This window comes from Somniosus microcephalus, chromosome 12 (assembly GCF_052327205.1).
Source record: "Somniosus microcephalus isolate GS21.2 chromosome 12, FLI_Smic_1.0, whole genome shotgun sequence".
NCBI lineage: Eukaryota > Metazoa > Chordata > Chondrichthyes > Squaliformes > Somniosidae > Somniosus > Somniosus microcephalus.
In genome coordinates this window covers 210,843,891-210,864,304 of record NC_140998.1, presented here as the reverse complement: position 1 = coordinate 210,864,304, position 20,414 = coordinate 210,843,891, and the positions used below count along the sequence as shown (strand labels likewise).

At 48.7% G+C, this 20,414-nt stretch overlaps 1 protein-coding gene across 2 annotated transcripts in view; it reads left to right on the top strand.

Moving 5' to 3' along the window:
* The window catches only part of LOC147110003 (fish-egg lectin-like), a 45,845-nt gene extending 28,729 nt beyond the window's left edge, over positions 1–17,116 (top strand). The window contains exons 2-4 of one of the 2 annotated variants that reach the window (XM_086003991.1): positions 11,267–11,494; positions 15,558–15,897; positions 16,797–17,116. In XM_086003991.1, the coding sequence (XP_085860117.1) occupies positions 11,267–11,494; positions 15,558–15,897; positions 16,797–16,938 (710 nt within the window). In that variant the 3' untranslated portion in view covers positions 16,939–17,116. Of the gene's footprint in view, positions 1–11,266; positions 11,495–15,557; positions 15,898–16,796 lie in introns of those variants that run through there. The other variant, XR_015080381.1, reaches the window with a different exon arrangement.
* Positions 17,117–20,414: the final 3,298 nt, after the last annotated feature.

Sequence of the window (20,414 nt, the reverse complement as noted above, 5' to 3'; positions counted from 1 at the left end):
ACTCCTTGAAGGCACTAACGGTAGATTCCGGGGAAACAGATGTCAAGCCTAAACGATTGTCCAGAATATTGGATGATGCTAAAGAGGTGTTCCAGCAGGGACTGGGAACACTGAGAGGAATTACGGCAAACATCAAGATTGATGAACATGCACAACCAAAATTTTTTAAAGCCAGACTGGTACCCTATGCAATACGACCTACTGTTGAAGCGGAACTGGAAGCACTAGAACGTTCAGGTATACTGTCTAAGGTAGATTGGAGTGAGTGGGCTACGCCCATTGTTCCCGTTATGAAACGTCCTGCGAGCAACAAGCCAGGAGACCCAGGGAAGGTTCGCATCTGTGGAGATTTCAAAATCACCGTTAATCCGGTGCTTCACACGGTGCAGTATCCGCTTCCACGGATTGAGGATATTTTCGCTTCATTGTCTGGCGGGAAACACTTCACCAAGATAGACCTGGCGCAGGCGTACTTGCAGATGGAGGTTGAGGAAGAGTCACGCCAATAACTCACGATCAACACGCATCGAGGGTTGTACCGGTACAATAGGCTGGTTTTTGGAGTGGCATCGGCTCCAGCAATTTGGCAGAGGGCCATGGAGCAGGTATTACAGGGAATTCCAGGCACACAATGTTACCTGGACGATATTCTGATCACAGGTGATGGTGATGAACAACATCTAGCAAACTTGGAACTGATGCTCAACAGACTGAAAGAGTATGGACTTTGAGTAAATCGGCAGAAATGTGAGTTCTTCCAGAAGCGGATCTCGTACTGTGGCCATGTCATTGACCGGGAGGGGCTTCATAAGTCTCCTGACAAGATTGAGGCAGTTGTAAAGGCTCCCGCTCCGGAGAATGTCTCTCAGTTGAGGTCGTTTCTAGGATTAATTAACTATTACCATAAATTTCTGCCAAATCTATCCACGGTACTGCACCCGTTAAACGCTCTTTTACAGAAAGGGGTACCATGGGAATGGGGCGAAAACTGTAAGAAGGCATTTCGCAAAAGCAAAGAATTGATCACCTCAGAGGAAGTGTTGGCTCACTTCAACCCGACACTGCCAATTCGGTTGGCTTGTGATGCTTCCCCATATGGTATTGGGGCAGTACTCTCACACAAGTTGCCAAATGGCACGGAAAGGCCAGTCGCGTTTGCATCCAGATCATTGACCTCCGCTGAGCGCAACTATGCGCAGATCGATAGGGAGGCTCTTAGCCTTGTATGGGGAGTGAAGATGTTTAATCATTACCTGCAGGGCCAAAAATTCACACTTCTGACAGACCATCAACCGTTGGTATCCATTTTTAACCCTAAGAAGGGTGTTTCGGTGATGACAGCGCAGCGTCTCCAGAGATGGTCTCTTTTCCTAGGGGCACATCAATATCAAATAGAATTCAAAGGTACGAAACAGCATGGCAATGCTGATGGGCTGTCGCGCCTGCCACTACCTGAAGAAGAAGACACGACGAAAGTTGACCCTGTTGAGTTATTTCATTCGACCATCATCGAGTGTTTACCACTCACCAATGCAAGTATTGAAAGAGAAACCAGGAACGACCCGACACTGTCCAGAGTCTACGAGGCGACAGTGAAAGGATGGCCAACACGGGGTGATCCTCTGTTACCGGCATTTTCGGCAAGGCGAGACCAGCTGTCCATCTGCCATGGTACCTTGATGTACGGGACAAGACTGATTATTCCTCCCAAGTTAAGGGAAAGAGTTTTAAACGAACTGCATGAAGGTCATCTGGGGGGAGTTAAAATGAAAAGTCTTGCTAGGGCTTATGTATGGTGGCCGGGTATTGACCAACAGATTGAGGAGTTAACGAAAAGCTGCGCTGGGTGCCAAAAAGTGCAAAATGCACCTCCGATAGCACCGCTACACCCATGGGAATGGCCTTCAGCCCCATGGCAACGCGTACACATTGACTTTGCTGGTCCATTCATGGACTCCATGTTCCTAATCGTGGTGGACGCACATTCCAAATGGCCAGAAGTCATCAAGATGAATACCACTACTTCAGAAAAGACAATTGCGGTGTTAAGAACAATATTCGCAAGGAACGGATTGCCAGAACAGATCTGTTCGGACAACGGACCACAGTTTGTATCGGAAGAATTCCGACAATTCTTAAAGAAGAATGGAGTAAAACATTATACCTCTGCCCCATATCATCCGGCGACAAACGGGTTGGCTGAAAGATTTGTCCAGACATTCAAAAAGGCAATTAAGGCCATGAACGATGATCAGATTCCGCTGCAACACAAGGTCGACAAGTTCCTGATGTCATATCGAAACGCCGATCATGCAGTGACTAACCAAAGTCCTGCCATGATGTTTTATAACAGGAGATTGCGGTCCAAGTTGGACTTGTTAAAACCAAATGTGCGGAGGGAAGTGGAAAACAAACAGTTTCGGCATATTAGCAACAAGACCACTCGAACTTTCGACGTAGGACAACCAGTGTTGGCAAGGGGCTATGGAAACGAAAAATGGCAGTCCGGAACAATTCGGGCCAGACAAGGACCTCTGATGTACACAGTAGATATTGGTCATAATGTGATAAGGCGTCATGCGGATCAACTGGTAGAGTCGAGAGCAAGGGTCGAACCCATGGTTGTGACAGAGACAACTGTGGAAGACGTTAATGAACCTGAAGCATCTACCTCGGCAGGGAATGTACTTGATGATGATGACACCCAATACATTGGAAACCAAATAGAGGAGGCACCTCAACAACAAGAATCAGAGACTACTGAGAGGCGTTATCCAAGCCGCATCAGAAAGCCTCCTGAGAGACTGAACCTTTGAACTGTTATACCTGAAGTTATATATGTATATATGTTATATTAAATGGGGATATGACTGTTAAGCTAAAAAGGGAGGATTGTGGTGTATGTAACCTGTTCCACCTTAAGAGAACTTAAGCCTGTTCCACCTTAAGAGATGTACTACTTTCTCTGGCTGCAGTATACGTAATACCGGTGGTGACCACACCGGTATATAAGCACGGTGTAGTAATACTGTATTCAATATAGTCCCGACCTCCAACCAGTAAAGACCTGTTGAATTTACTCTCTTAGTCTGTGTAGTAATTATCACTATAACACACAGACTTAACACTCTCTGTCTCTCTCGCTCTGTCCCTCTCTCTCTTTCTCTCTCTCTGTCTCTCTTTCTCTCTCTCGCTGTCTCTCTCTCTGTCAGTTCAGTTCAGTTTTCAGTTCAAATGCTTTATTGGCATGAAAGTTTACAGAGAACCATATTGCCAAAGCTTACATAGCAAAAAGGTACAGTTTTCCAACATTCTGTAGGTGTCAATCGATTTGACATTTGTTGGGTATATACAATATTACTTTTAAACAATATTAATTTTAAACAGTCTTTCTACTTCATTTGGTACGTTCAATATTAATTTTAAACAGTCTTACTTTTAAACAGTCCTCAGGTTGTGACATGTTGTTACATATTTAGCCCCAAGGTATGGTCTGTCTCCTTCTCCTAGGACTAATCTCAATTTTGACAGATCATCCAATTCCTTGAAATCTGGGGTTGTTTGGCTTAGCTTGTTGAATAATATGTTTCTTGATGTGTTGAATTTTTCGCATTTTAGGAGGAAATGCATTTCTGTTTCAACCTCGCCAGCCAGACATTGATCGCATATTCTATTCTCTCTAGGCTGCCAGGATTTCTTGTATCTGCCTTTTTCAATTTCCAGTTGGTGGTCGCTTAGTCTGTACCTGGTGAGGGTCTGTCTCTGTTTTGTGTCTCTGATGGTCGTGAGGTAGTCTGCCAGTTTATATTCTCTTTTTAGGGCCCGGTAACATTCTAATCTGCTTTGGCTTTCGGTTATTTTGTTCCAATGTTCCAGGTAGGTTTCTTTGCATTTTTTAATGATTTGGTTCACTCGGATTGGTGTTTGGACGGCTGTGTTGGTCTGGGGCTGGTCAGGGTCCGGCTGAGTACTTAGTTTCAGTAGCAGCTGACTCAGGGGACTCTTTTCTGGGTTTAGCTCTTGGGTCTGAAAGGCTTTGAAATGAAGGGTGTCTGGGGAGCTAGATTTGAGGTGATTTAGGAAGTTTAGTGCTCGTTTTTGGATGTTTATTATCAGTGGGTATCTGCCTAGTTCGGCTCTGCATGCATTTGTTGGCGTTTTTCTTTGGGTGCGAAGGATGCTTCGGCAGAGTTCTGCATGTAGGGCTTCTATTGTGTGTTTTTCCCATTTAGTGTAGCTTTGGTGATTTAGCGGGCCCCATACTTCACTACCGTACAGTGCAATGGGCAGGATTATGCTGTCAAAAATTTTGAGCCAGATTTTGATTGGGATTTGGATGTTGTAGAATTTTCTTTTTATTGCATATAGGGCTCTTCGGGCTTTTTCTTTTAGTGCATTCACTGCTATGCTGAAGCTCCCTGATGCTGTAATAGTTAGACCAAGGTAGGTGTAGCTCATAGTGTGTCCTATAGTGGTATCACTGAGGGTAAACTGGTATTTGTTTTCCTGACATCTGGGTCTTTTCTGAAAAATCATGATGTTGGTTTTCTTTAGATTTACTGTTAGAGCCCAATTTTGGCAGTATTTGTCGAGTAGGTCTAGTTGTTGCTGTAATCCCTGTTCTGTGGGAGACAGCAGAACCAGGTCGTCCGCATAGAACAGGGACTTCACTTCTCCATCTCTGTCTCTCTCTCTGTCTCTCTCTCTCTGTCTCTTTCTCTCTCTCTGTCTCTCTCTCTCTGTCTCTCTCTCTCTCTCTCTGTCTGTCTCTGTCTGTCTCTGTCTCTCTCTCTGTGTGTCTCTCTCTCTGTCTGTCTCTCTCTCTCTCTGTCTCTCTGTGTGTCTCTCTCTCTGTCTCTCTCTCTCTCACGCTCTCTCTGTCTCTCCCTCTCTCACTGTCTCTCTGTCTCTCTCTCTCTCTCACTGTCTCTCTCTCTCTCTCTCTCTCTCTCTCTGTCTCTCTCTCTCACTGTCTCTCTGTCTCACTCTCTCACTCTCAGAGGTCTAAATATCCTCCACACTGTGATATTTGCCTCAGGGATGCCTGCCTGTGGCTCACCAATTATTTGGGGCAGATGTTTGTGGGGGAATGGATCGCGGTGTGAGCCTTGTCCCCTTACGCATGGCAGACCGTGCCCCCCACAACCGGTCAGGGTGAAAAGGGGATTTCTTTATCCGGAAGGGTTATCTTGCTTTTGGGGCCTTTAAGAAGCCATTTTCAGCCTGGAATCTGGCCTGAATCGAATGGTAATTGGGAGGAGGGTCGAACCCCACTGCCCCTCTCCCAAGCCTTTTTACTCTCGCCTGGTGTCACCTCACGGTGGGGGCCGCCAACTCTGATTGGACGTATTCCTGAATGTTTCACCATGTGACCCCCCGCCATTGGCCGCCCGACATGTCAATCCCCGCGAGGCCCCGCCTTCCCCCGCGCCCAATCGGAAAGCGAAGCGGCTCTTTGTCACTGATTGGATGGTTCTTGGCTGCCAGTCAAGCTTTATTTCCCTCATCTCCAATATTATTCTGACAAACAAGCAGAAGACGTCGGAGAAAATGAAAAAAAATACCTTTTTATTAATACCCCATGGAAGAGTGGAATCACAGAAACTTGCGGCACAGGAGGAGGCCATTCGACCCACCGTGTCTGTGCTGGCCCAATGAGCTCTCCAGTCGAATCCCACTTTCCAGCTCTCGGTCCATGGCCCTGTAGGTTACGGCACTTCAAGGGCATATCCAAGAACTTTTTAAATGTGATGAGGGTTTCTGCCTCTCCCACCCTTTCAGGCAGTGAGTTCCAGACCCCCACCACCCTCTGGGTGAAAAAAGTTCTCCTCAACTCCCCTCTAATCCTTCCACCAATTACTTTCAATCTCTGCCCCCTGGTTATTGACCTCTCTGCTAGGGGAAATAGGTCCTTCCTATCCACTCTATCTAAGCCCCTTATCATTTTATACACCTCAATTAAATCTCCCCTCAGCCTCCTCTGTTCCAAAGAAAACAACCCCAGCATCTCCAATCATTCCTCATAGCTAAAATTCTCCAGTCCTGGCAACTTCCTCGTAAATCTCCTCTGTACCCTCTCCAGTGCAATCACATCTTTTTCTCCCGGGTCATCACACGGAGTCACTTAGACTTTTCTTCACAGGAGCAGGAGGAGGCCCATTCAGCCCCTCGAGCCTGTTACACAGGAACAGGCGGAGGCCCATTCAGCCCCTCGAGCCTGTTACACAGGAACAGGAGGAGGCCCATTCAGTCCCTCGAGCCTGTTACACAGGAACAGGAGGAGGCCCATTCAGCCCCTCGAGCCTGTTACACAGGAACAGGCGGAGGCCCATTCAGCCCCTCGAGCCTGTTACACAGGAACAGGAGGAGGCCCATTCAGCCCCTCGAGCCTGTTACACAGGAACAGGAGGAGGCCCATTCAGCCCCTCGAGCCTGTTACACAGGAACAGGAGGAGGCCCATTCAGCCCCTCGAGCCTGTTACACAGGAACAGGAGGAGGCCCATTCAGCCCCTCGAGCCTGTTACACAGGAACAGGAGGAGGCCCATTTAGCCCCTCGAGCTTGTTACACAGGAACAGGAGGAGGCCCATTCAGCCCCTCGAGCCTGTTACACAGGAACAGGAGGAGGCCCATTTAGCCCCTCGAGCTTGTTACACAGGAACAGGAGGAGGCCATTCAGCCCCCTCGAGCCTGTTACACAGGAACAGGAGGAGGCCCATTCAGCCCCTCGAGGCTGTTACACAGGAAAAGGATGAGGCCATTCAGCCCCTCGTGATTGTTACTATAGGAACAGGAGGCCATTCAGCCCCTCGAGCCTGTTACACAGGAACAGGAGGTGGCCCATTCAGCCCCTCGAGCCTGTTACACAGGAACAGGAGGAGGCCCATTCAGCCCCTCGAGCCTGTTACACAGGAAGAGGAGGAGACCCATTCAGCCCCTCGAGCTTGTTACACAGGAACAGGAGGAGGCCCATTCAGCCCCTCGAGGCTGTTACACAGGAACAGGAGGAGGTCCATTCAGCCCTTCGAGCCTGTTACACAGGAACAGGAGGCCATTCAGCCCTCAAGCCTGTTACACGGGAACAGGAGGAGGCCCATTCAGCCCCTCGAGCCTGTTACACAGGAACAAAAGGAGGCCCATTCAGTCCCTCGTGACTTTTACACAGGAACAGGAGGAGGCCCATTCAGCCCCTCGAGACTTTTACACAGGAACACGAGGAGGCCCATTCAGCCCCTCGAGACTTTTACACAGGAACAGGAGGAGGCCCATTCAGCCCCTCGAGAATTTTGCACAGGAACACGAGGTGGCCCATTCAGCCCCTCGAGCCTGTTATACAGGAACAGGAGGAGGCCCATGGCAACATCCTCGTAAATCTCCTCTGCACCCTCTCCAGTGCAATAACATCTTTTTCTCCTAGGTCATCACACGGAGTCACTTAGGCTTTTCTTCATAGGAACAGGAGGAGGCCATTCAGCTTCTCAGGCCTGTTACACGGGAACAGGAGGAGGTTCATTCAGCCCCTCTAGCCTGTTACCATGGGAACAGGAGGAGGCCCATTCAGCCCCTCGAGCCTGTTACCATAGTAACAGGAGGAGGCCCATTCAGCCCCTCGAGCCTGTTTCCATAGGAACAGGAGGAGGCCATTCAGCCCCTCGAGCCTGTTACACAGGAACAGGAGGAGGCCCATTCAGCCCCCTCGAGCCTGTTATACAGGAAACATAGAAACATAGAAGATAGGAGTAGGCCATTCGGCCCCGCGAGCCTGCTCCGCCATTCAATGCGATCATGGCTGATCATCCAAATTCAGTACCCTGTCCCTGCTTTCTCCCCATATTCCTTGATCCCTTTAGCCTAAAGAAATATACCTAACTCCTTCTTGAATATATTTAATGAATTGGCCTCAACTGCCTTCTGTGGTAGAGAATTCCACAGGTTCACCACTCTCTGGGTGAAGAAATTCCTCCTCATCTCTGTCCTAAATGGCTTACCCCTTATCCTTAGACTGTGACTCCTGGTTCTGGACTCCCCGACCATCGGGAACATCCTTCCTGCATCTAGTCTGTCCAGTCCTGTTAGAATGTTATAAGTTTCAATGAGATCCCCTCTCATTCTTCTCAACTCCAGCGAGTACAAGCCCAATCGACCCAATCTCTCCTCATACGTCATTCCTGCCATCCCAGGTATCAGCCTGGTGAATCTTCGCTGCACTCCTTCCATGGCAAGAACATCCTTCCTGAGAACAGGAGGAGGCCCATTCAGCCCCTCGAGCCTGTTACACAGGAACAGGAGGAGGCCCATTCAGCCTGTCGAGCCTGTTACACAGGAAAACGAGGAGGCCCATTCAGCTCCTCGAGCCTGTTACACAGGAACAGGAGGAGGCCCATTCAGCCCCTCGAGCCTGTTACACAGGAACAGGAGGAGGCCCATTCAGCCCTTCGAGCCTGTTACACAGGAACAGGAGGAGGCCCATTCAGCCCCTTGAGCTTGATACACAGGAACAGGAGGAGGCCCATTCAGCCCCTTGAGCCTGTTACACAGGAAAACGAGGAGGCCCATTCAGCTCCTCGAGCCTGTTACACAGGAACAGGAGGAGGCCATTCAGCCCCTCGAGCCTGTTACACAAGAACAGGAGGAGGCCCATTCAGCCCTTCGAGCCTGTTACACAGGAACAGGAGGAGGCCCATTCAGCCCCTTGAGCTTGATACATAGGAAAACGAGGAGGCCATTCAGCTCCTCGAGCCTGTTACACAGGAACAGGAGGAGGCCCATTCAGCCCCTTGAGCCTGTTACACAGGAACAGGAGGAGTCCCATTCAGCCCCTCGAGCCTGTTACACAGGAAAACGAGGAGGCCATTCAGCTCCTCGAGCCTGTTACACAGGAACAGGAGGAGGCCCATTCAGCCCCTTGAGCCTGTTACACAGGAACAGGAGGAGGCCCATTCAGCCCCTCGAGCCTGTTACACAGGAACAGGAGGAGGCCATTCAGCCCCTCGAGCCTGTTACACAGGAACAGGAGGAGGCCCATTCAGCCCTTCGAGCCTGTTACACAGGAACAGGAGGAGGCCCATTCAGCCCCTTGAGCTTAATACACAGGAACAGGAGGAGGCCCATTCAGCCCCTCGAGCCTGTTACACAGGAAAACGAGGAGGCCCATTCAGCTCCTCGAGCCTGTTACACAGGAACAGGAGGAGGCCCATTCAGCCCCTCGAGCCTGTTACACAAGAACAGGAGGAGGCCCATTCAGCTCCTCGAGCCTGTTACACAGGAACAGGAGGAGTCCCATTAAGCCCCTCGAGCCTGTTACACAGGAACAGGAGGAGGCCCATTCAGCTCCTCGAGCCTGTTACACAGGAACAGGAGGAGGCCCATTCAGCCCCTCGAGCCTGTTACACAGGAACAGGAGGAGGCCCATTCAGCCTCCTCGAGCCTGTTCCGCCATTCAATAAGATCATGGCTGATCATCGACCTCAACTCCACATTCCCGCCCGATCTCCATATCCCTTGATTCCCCGAGATTCCTAAATCTATCTATCTCGGCCTTGAATATACTCAATGACTGAGCCTCCACAGCCCTCTGGGGCAGAGAATTCCAAAGATTCACCACCCTCGGAGTGAAGAAATTCCTCCTCATCTCAGTCCTCAATGGCCGGCCCCTTATCCTGAGACTGTGACCCCTGGTTCTAGACTCCCCAGCCAGGGGGAATCAGCTTCTCAGCATCGACCCTGTCAATCCCCCTCAGAATCTTGTATGTTTCAATGAGATCACCTCTCATTCTTCTAAACTCCACAGAGCATAGGCTCATTTTACACAGTCTCTCATCATAGGACAATCCCCCCATCCCAGGGATCAATCTAGTGAACCTTCGTTGCACCGCCTCCAAGGCAAGTATATCCTTCCTCAGATACGGAGACCAGAACTGTGCACAGTACTCCAGGTGTGGTCTCACCAAGGCCCTGTACAATTGGAGCAAGACTTCCTCACTCTTATACTCCAACCCCCTTGCAATAAAGGCCAACATGCCATTTGCCTTCCTTATTGCTTGCTGTACCTGCATGCCAGCTTTCTGTGTTTCTTGCACGAGGACACCCAAATCTCTCTCAACACCAACATTTGAAAGTTTCTCACCATTTAAAAAATATTCTGTTTTCCTATTCTTCCTACCAAAGTGAATAACCTCACATTTCCCTACATTATTCTCCATCTGCCACCTTACTGCCCACTCACTCAGTCTATCGATATCCCTTTGCAGACTCTAAGGGGAAGAAATTCGGTATCGCCCCGTTTCGGCCGCGATTATCGGCCGGGCACAAAGTTTAGCGCCTGGCGCTAATTATCGCCTCCGACTGCAAACTTGGCTTCTATCGCCCCTGGAGGTGATTGGAGCGCTAAATCAGGCGCTACACACCTCTCTTAAGGCGCTAACGCCGAGGAGTGAGGCGCTACCTCAGAGCGCTGGCGAAGCTCTTTAGATGTCAGTCAGCAACGGAACACAGACACACTGGCGCCGGCCAGTTCTTAAAGGGGAGGGTCGATCTTGCTCTCCATCCACTCCCTGCTCATTGCAGCCTTGAATCTCGGCCTGGAGAGACCTGTACATCAAATCTGCTGGAAAGGACAATGGAGAGGCCCAGGGAAAGAGCTCAGAGTGCAGCCCCCACAGTCTCTTCGAAATCGATGTGAGGAAGGTCAAATCAAAATAAACCTGCAAAGTGCTGCTCAGTACCCCAAACTCCTCAACACAGCTTTGAATCTCTCCAGAAGTCTCTCTCTCTCTCTCTCTCTCAGAATGCGTGGTGCAAAAATGTCACCGACAAAAAAAGGCAGGAAGCGGTCGCCTTTAAATAGCGCTCCCCCAGTCCCTTCCCGACTGCAAAACGCTCCTCTCAACCTGTCGTTGCTAGCGGCAGGCGGTAAGGCAGGGGGCGCCACTCAATATCTGGTCCGGGACGCTGCACGCTCGACTGACATCACGATCTGCAGGCGCAGGAGATCGTGGGGGGTAGTGTTTAGCGCCGCCGCAAAATGGTCAATTTCGCGAGCGGCGCAAACATCGCCGCGCCCGGGCGCTAGTTGCTTTGCGAATGGGAGGCGCAAAGCAACCAAATTTTTCCCCCCCTTGTTTTCTCCTCACAGCTTACTGTCCCACCCAGCTTTGTATCACCAGCAAACTTGGATACATTGCACTCCGTCCCTTCATCTAGGGAATTAATATAATGACCGACACGCTCCAAGAAGTGACATCTCTCTCTTTTGTCTCTCCCTCAGCTCTCATCTGCAGACACGTCAATGGGCGTCTGAAGCAAATTGACGCCAGCAATGGTCAAGTCTACGGGGTGGATTACGCGGGAAGGATCTTCACCCGAAGCGGTCACAGTTGGGTGCACGTGCCTGGAAATCTCGCGCACGTGACTGTGGGTGCGGCTGGAGTCTGGGGAGCGGACAGAACGCACACCCTTCATAGACTGGTTGAAGGATCCTGGGCTATGCTGGGAGGTAAGCTATTTCAAAGTTAATTAATACTGACGCGCATATCTCAAGGAGCCTTTGCCTCCCTTGATTGCAGGGTGCTTGCAGTGTGACAGATGTCGCTTTTAAACCTTTGTTAAAAATTTCCCGTTGTGCTCACCGGCCATCCAACAGCAGCTGTCAGTCGTGGCTCAGCTGGTCGCTCTCCTGCCTCTGAGTCAGAAGGTCGCGGGTTCGAGCCCCACTCCAGAGAGTTCAGCCCCATAATCCAGGACGACACTCCCAGTGCCAGCACTGTCGGAGGGGCAGTACTGAGGGAGCGCCGCACTGTTGGAGGGGCAGTACTGAGGGAGCGCCGCACTGTTGGAGGGGCAGTACTGAGGGAGCGCCGTACTGTCGGAGGGGCAGTGCTGAGGGAGCGCCGTACTGTCGGAAGGGCGGTACTGAGGGAGCGCCGCACTATTGGAAGGGCAGTACTGAGGGAGCGCCGCACTGTCGGAGGGCCAGTACTGAGGGAGCGCCGCACTGTCGGAGGGGCAGTACTGAGGGAGTGCCGCACTGTCGGAAGGGCGGTACTGAGGGAGCGCCGCACTGTTGGAGGTGTAGTACTGAGGGAGTGCTGCACTGTTGGAGGGGCAGTACTGAGCGAGCGCCGCACTGTCGGAGGGGCAGTACAGAGGGAGCGCCGCACTGTCGGAGGGGCAGTACTGAGGGAGCGCAGCACTGTCGGAGGGGCAGTACTGAGGGAGCGCCGCACTGTCGGAGGGGCAGTACTGAGGGAGCGCCGCACTGTCGGAGGGGCAGCACTGAGCGAGCGCCGCACTGTCGGAGGGGCAGTACTGAGGGAGCGCCGCACTGTCGGAGGGGCAGTACTGAGGGAGCGCCGCACTGTCGGAGGGGCAGTACTGAGGGAGCGCCGCACTGACGGAGGGGCAGTACTGAGGGAGCGCCGCACTGTCGGAAGGGCAGTACTGAGGGAGCGCCGCACTGTTGGAGGTGTAGTACTGAGGGGGTGCCGCACTGTCGGACGTGTAGCACTGAGGGAGCGCCGCACTGACGGAGGGGCAGTACTGAGGGAGCGCCGCACTGTCGGAGGGGCAGTACTGAGGGAGCGCCGCACTGACGGAGGGGCAGTACTGAGGGAGTGCTGCACTGTCGGAAGGGCAGTACTGAGGGAGCGCCGCACTGTCGGAAGGGCAGTACTGAGGGAGCGCCGCACTGTTGGAGGTGTCGTACTGAGGGAGTGCCGCACTGTCGGAGTTGTAGCACTGAGGGAGCGCTGCACTGTCGAAGGTGCCGTTTTTCGAATGAAACGTTAAACTGAGGCCTCGTCTGCCTTCTCAGGTGGACATAAAAGATCCCACGGCCGCTATGTCGAAAAAGAGCAGGGGAAGTTCTCCCTGTTTTCCTGGGGCAACATTTCTCCCTCAACCAACATCACTAAAACAGATGACCTGGTCATTATCTCATTGCTGTTTGTGGGAGCTTGCTCTGCACAAGTTGCCTGCCGCGTTTCCTACATTACAACAGTGACTACACTTCAAAAATACTTCATTGGCTGTAAAACGCTTTGGGACGTCCTGAGGTTGTGAAAGGCGCGGGAGAAATGCGAGTTCTTTCTTTCTTTCTTTCTCTCGTTCTTTCTTTCTCTCGTTCTTTCTTTCTCTCTCTCTGTCTTTCATTCTTTCTCGACCTCAGGGCGTCCCAAACTCTCCACAGCCAACAAGGTTCTTGTTGAAGTGTGGTTACTGTTGTGATCATAAAGGCTGCACATCGTGACACCACAAGCCCTGGCCAGAACGGAGATGATTTTCTAATCCCCCCGTCAATCACACCTGGAGACCGCACTGCTGTAAGTGACTGGGATTGATTATACGGACATAATTGTATTACATAACTATCCTGTACTCACAGCTGGAGAAATATTCCTGCTTTTATCGGGAGACTTTGTTGTAGTTTCGGTCACGAGTTTGCTGTAGATCATAGAGACTCTTTTAAAATATATCCTATAAACTGTTTGCTGTAGTGCGCTGATTAAATAGACTCTGTTAACTGTTTGCTGTAGTGTACTGATTAAATAGACTCTGTAGACTGCTGTAGTGCGCTGATTAAATAGACTGTAGACTGTTTGCTGTAGTGCGCAGATTAAATAGACTCTGTTAACTGTTTGCTGTCGTGCACTGATTAAATAGACTCTGTTAACTGTTTGCTGTAGTGCACTGATTAAATAGACTCTAGACTGTTTGCTGTAGTGCGCTGATTACATAGACTCTGTACACTGTTTGCTGTAGTGCGCTGATTAAATAGACTCTGTAGACGGTTTGCTGTAGTGCATTGATTAAATAGACTCTGTAGACTGTTTGCTGTAGTGCACTGATTAAATAGACTCTGTAGACGGTTTGCTGTAGTGCCCTGATTAAATAGACTCTCTAGACTGTTTGCTGTAGTGCGCTGATTAAATAGACTCTGTAGCCTGCTGCAGTGCATTGATTAAATAGACTCTGTCGACTGTCTGCTCCAGTGCACTGATTAAATAGACTCTGTAGACTGTTTGCTGTAGTGTGCTGATTAAATAGATTGTGTAAACTGTTTGCTGTAGTGCACTGTTTAAATAGATTCTGTAGACTGTTTGCTGCAGTGCACTGATTAAATAGACTCTGTCAACTGTCTGCTCCTATGCGCTGTTTAAATAGACTCTGTAGACTGTTTGCTGTCGTGCACTGATTAAATAGACTCTGTAAACTTTTTGCCATTGTGCGCTGATTAAATAGACTCTGTAGACTGTTTGCTGTAGTGCACTGATTAAATAGACTCTGTGGACTGTTTGCTATAGCGCGCTGATTAAATAGACTCTGTAGACTGTTTGCTGTACTGCCCTGATTAAAAAGACTCTGTAGACTGTTTGCTGCAGTGCACTGATTAAGTAGACTCTGTAGACTGTTTGCTGCAGTGCACTGATTAAGTAGACTCTGTAGACTGTTTGCTTTAGTGAGCTGATTAAATAAACACTGTAGACTGTTTGCTGTAGTGAGCTGATTAAATGGACTCTGTAGACTGTTTGCTGTAGTGAGCTGATTAAATAGACTCTAAGATATTTAGTAGATGAGAATCATATATGTATAACTTCAAGTGTAGCCAATGACCAAATAATATTACCCATAATTACTCCCGGGTAACTAGAACTTGTTCAAAATGTAGCTGCAGACAGTTCAAAAGCAGTTTTGACTAAGTTTTGATAACAAACAGGCACAGACTGCAAGTGAAGGTCAAATAATTTCTTTGCTAAGAAAAACATATTATAATGCTGTTAGAACTTAGAATTCGCTTAACAAAAGTAATTGCAACAATATTTAAAGAAAGGCCTTGTACTGCTTGAGACATGAAATGAAAGAGATATGGTAAATTCCAATGGGGTGAAACGCTATAAACAAGATAACACGACAGCAGAACAGGGTTAATGGAAATGTACTGGAAAAGGAGTGGCCAGGTTACTAGCCTTAGCCTGAGTGACAATGGTATTTTGACCATTAGAACCAATTAAAGAAGATGATTTTGTTAAAGACCATATATGGACACTGGCCAACCAAACTGTTGATAAGGAATGGGTTAAAACCTCGAGATTCAAAGAACAGTTTCACACGGAGTTTTGCTGTGAGGATAAGGAACAGACCTGCGACGACGTTGCCTATGTCCGAAGGGCTCCAGAAACCAAGGGCTGTGAGCTATTCGTCGCTATCGCCTAATGTTAAACATTGATTACGCTGTAAGCTTAATAAATCTGATCTATTGCTCAAACATACTGGCTGCTGCCTATTTGTGTCTCGTCCAAGAACTCTGAGTGGGCAACACTGATTGACTCACAACTCTGTAGACTGTTTGCTGTTGTACGCTGATTAAATTGATACTGTAGACTGTTTGCTGTAGTGCGCTGTTTAAATACACTCTGTTCGCTGAGTAAATAGACTATGTTTGCTGTGAGTCTGGCCAGACATCCCACACCGCTCCCCCGCCCCCAACTCACTGGCTGACACAGTGGTGTCAATAGACAAACAATGTAATCTCCTCATGAAAATGTATTCTCTTCTGACAGGACAGCTGACACAGGTTGATGCTGGTGGGGACCAGATTATAGTTGGAGTTAACAAACACGACGATATTTATTGCGCCAACAAGCAACAAGCAGTCACAGCCGCCAACTATTTCAGCCCCGCCTACAAGCAGGTCCCGGGCAAGATGAGGTATTACTCCTGCGGGCCCAAGACTTGCTGGGGCGTCAATGCAGCAGGTCTCGTCTACTGCCGGCTGCACGTCAGCCCGGTGTGCTGCGTTGGGACGCACTGGGTGCGGGTACCCGGCCAACTTGTGATGGTGGAGGTCGGGACGGATGGGGCCGTCTACGGAATAAACCGCTCCGGGATGGTCTATCACAGGTATGGCTCTCAGGCTTTGTGCTGCGAGTATAACCGGTTGCACAGTTCCATAAATGAAGATGTTAAAAAGACTTCTATTTCCTCCTTTTCATTCTGGGGATGTGGGCCAGGCCGGCCTTTATTGCCCATCCCCTAGTTGTCCGTTGAGCAGGTGGCGCTGGGCCTTGCTCTTGATGCTTCTCTACCACAGTCACTCAAGCACGTACGCAGACACAGCCTCTCTGTCTCTCACACACGCACACAGTATCTCCCACTCTCTCCCTCACACTGTCTCACCCTCTTTCTGTCGGAGGGGCAGTGCTGAGGGAGCGCCGCACTGTCGGAGGGGCAGTACTGAGGGAGCGCTGCACTGTCGGAGGGACGGTACTGAGGAAGCGCCACACTGTCGGAGGGGCAGTACTGAGGGAGCGCCGCACTGTCGGAGGGGCGGTACTGAGGAAGCGCCGCACTGTCGGACGGGTCATCTTTGGGATGAGACGTTAAACTGAGGACACGTCTGCCCTCTCAGGTGGACATATAAGATCCCACGGCCGCTATTTCGAAGAAGAGCAGGGGGGAGTTCTCTCCGGTGTCCTGGGGCCAATATTTATCTCTCAATCAACATCACTAAAAACAGCTGATCTGGTCATTATCACTTTGCTGTTTATGGGAGCTTGCTGTGCGCAAATTGGCTGCTGCGTTTCCTACATTACAACAGTGACCACATTTCAAAAAAAGCACGTCATTGGCTGTGAGGCACTTTGGGATGTCCTGAGGTGGTGAAAGGCGCTGGAGAAATGCCAGTCTGTCTTTTCCTTCATCTTCTAACTCTTGGCCTTGCTCCCTGTGCGCGATGGCACGGGTAGGTTGGCCAACAGCCGTATACAAGGATTGTAAGCCTTTGTCTCTTTACCCCGCAGAGATGGGATCACCACAACGACACCCCAGGGGACAAGATGGACCCACATCAACATTGTGGGCGGAAGGTTCCAGCACGTCTCGGCCGATCTTGGAGCTCTCTGGTTGGTCGAGAAGGAGGGCGGCATCGTCTATTGTCACTAACATCCAGCCAGTGATGCCAAGACGTAGCGAGCCATTGGGAGAGAGGGTCCCAGTATTGTGAAAGACAAGCATTCTCTATCGGACTACGTCTCTGTGCCTGGTGGATTTTTAATTAAAATGCGGCTCTCATCCTGTCATTCCAGCATTAAACATTAAAAATCTTGTGTCTCATTTACAACATTTTTCTATCTTAAACTAACTAGTCGGGGGGAGGTTCCTAGAGAGCAAACAATAAAAATGACAACAGAGAAGGTCATAGACTTAGGTAGCAGTGGGGAAATTAAAAACCAGAGCGTGTCAGGAAGGGGCAGAAGGTATGGAGTAAAAGGTAAAGTAATAAAAAGGGCAAAAGCAGGAACTAAGTGTCACAAAACACATTTGAAAGTTCTCTATCTGAATGCACGTAGCATTCGTAACAAAATAGACGAGTTAATGGCACAAATAGCTACATATGGGTATGATCTTGTGGCCATTACAGAAACATGGCTGCAGGGTGACAATGCCTGGGAATTAAACATACCAGGTTATTTAACGATCAGGAAGGACAGGCAGGAAGGAAGGGGAGGTGGGGTGGCTATGTTAATAAAGGAAGGAATCACTGTAATACAGAGAAATGATATTGGGTCAAAAGATCAGGATAATGAAACAGTTTGGGTGGAGATAAGGAATAGTAAGGGGAAAAAAACACTAGTGGGCGTAGTCTATAGGCCTCCGAACAGTTGCAACTCGGTTGGACGGAGTATCAATCAGGAAATAGTTGAGGCTTGTAATAAGGGAACATCTATAATTATGGGGGATTTTAACTATCATATTAATTGGACAAATCAAATTGGGCAGGGCTGCCTTGAGGATGAGTTCATTGAGTGTATTAGGGATGGGTTTCTTGAGCAGTATGTAACTGAACCGACCAGGGGGCAAGCAACCTTAGATCTGGTCCTGTGTAACGAGACAGGATTAATTAAAAATGTCCTAGTAAAGGATCCCCTTGGAATGAGTGACCATAACATGGTTGAATTCCATATTCAATTAGAGGGTGAGGAGGTTGGATCTCAAACAAGCGTGCTAAGCTTGAATAAAGGAGACTATGAAGGTATGAGAGCGGAATTGAGTAAAGTGGATTGGGAAAATAGATTAAAGGGTAAGACGATACATGATCAGTGGTGTACATTTAAGGAGTTATTTTACAACTTCCAAAAAAAATATATTCCACTAAGAAAATGGTGTAAAAGAAAAGACAGCCATCTGTGGCTAAGTAAATAAATTAAGGATAGTATTCGACTAAAAACAAGGTAGCCAAATCTAGTGGGAGGATAGAGGATTGGGAAAACTTTAAAAGACAGCAAAAAATAACAAAAAGATTGATTAAGAAAGGGAAGATAGATTATGAAAGTAAATGAGCAAAAAATATAAAAACAGATAGTAAGAGTTTTTATAGTTATATGAAAAGAAAAAGGGTGGCTAAAGTAAATGTTGGTCCCTTAGAGGATGAGACCGGGAAATTAATGGTGGGAAATATGGTGATGGCAAAAACACTGAATGAATATTTTGTATCAGTCTTTACAGTAGAGGACACTAAGAATATCCCAACACTGGACAAGCAGGGGGCTATAGGGGGGGAGGAGATAAACACGATCAAAATCACTAAGGAAGTGGTACTCGGTAAAATAATGGGACTCAAGGCGGATAAATCGCCTGGACCTGATGGCTTACATCCTAGGGTCGTGAGGGAAGTGGTGGTAGGGATTGTGGATGCATTGGTAATAATCTTCCAAAACTCCCTGGACTCAGCAAAGGTCCCGGCAGATTGGAAAACTGCTAATGTAACACCCTTATTTAAAAAGGGCAGTAGACAGAAGGTTGGAAACTATAGACCGGTTAGCCTAACATCTGTGGTAGGTAAGATATTGGAGTCCATTATTAAGGAGACAGTAACAGGACATTTGGATAATCATAATTTAATAAGACAAAGTCAGCATGGTTTTATGAAGGGGAAGTCATGTTTGACAAATTTGCTGGAGTTCTTTGAGGAAGTAACATATAGGGTGGATAAAGGTGAACCAGTGGACGTAGTGTATTTAGACTTCCAAAAGGCATTTGACAAGGTGCCACACAAAAGATTATTGCTTAAGGTAAAAAAATCACGGGATTGGGGGTAATATTCTGGCATGGATAGAGGATTGGCTATCTAACAGAAGGCAGAGAGTTGAGATAAATGGTTCATTCTCAGACTGGCAATCAGTAACCAGTGGTGTTCTGCAGGGGTCAGTGCTGGGTCCCCAACTCTTTACAATCTATATTAACGATTTGGAGGAGGGGACCGAGTGTAACATATCAAAGTTTGCAGATGATACTAAGATGGGAGGGAAAGTAGTGAGTGAGGAGGACATAAAAAACCTGCAAGGGGACATAGACAGGCTAAGTAAGTGGGCAGAGATTTGGCAGATGGAATACAATACTGGAAAGTGTGAGGTTATGCACTTTGGCAGGAAAAATCGTAGAGCAAGTTATTATCTTAATGGCAAGAAACTGGAAAGTACTGAAGTACAAAGGGATCTGGGGGTCCTGGTGCACGAAACTCAAAAGGTTAGTATGCAGGTGCAGCAAGTGATTAAGAAGGCCAATGGAATGTTGGCTTTCATTGCTAGGGGGATAGAATATAAAAATAGGGAGGTATTGCTTCAGTTGTACAAGGTATTGGTGAGACCGCACCTGGAATACTGCATACAGTTTTGGTGTCTATACTTAAGAAAAGACATACTTGCTCTCGAGTCAGTACAAAGAAGGTTCACTCGGTTAATCCCGGGGATGAGGGGATGGACATATGAGGAGAGGTTGAGTAGATTGGGACTCTACTCATTGGAGTTCAGAAGAATGAGAGGCGATCTTATTGAAACATATAAGATTGTGAAGGGGTTGGATCGGGTGGATGCGGGGAGGATGTTCCCGATGATGGGTGAAACTAGAACTAGGGGGCATAGTCTTAGAATAAGGGGCTGCTCTTTCAAAACTGAGATGAGGAGGAACTACTTCACTCAGAGGGTGGTAGGTCGATGGAATATGCTGCCCCAAAAAGCTGTAGAAGCCACATCATTGCATAAATTTAAAACAGAAATAGATAGTTTCCTAGAAGAAAAGTGAATTAAGGGTTACGGGGAGCGGGCAGGAATTTGGACATGAGTCTAGGTTCGGATCGGTCATGGCCCAGTGGGTAGCGGAGCGGGCCCAGGGGCTGTGTAGCCTGATCCTGCTCCTGTTTCGTGTGTCTAATTCTGTTAGATTCAGGAGATAGTCCTGTGATAGTGGATTGGCGGTTAGGATCAGATCAGCCATGATCTTATTGAATGGCGGAGCAGGCTCGAGGGGCCGATTGGCCTACTCCTGCTCGTATTTCTTATGTTCTTATGTTCTTATGTCCATGGGGGCGATTCTGCCAATGGGGGCGTGTTGGATGCGGGACAGCTGCTTGTCGGGTTTTA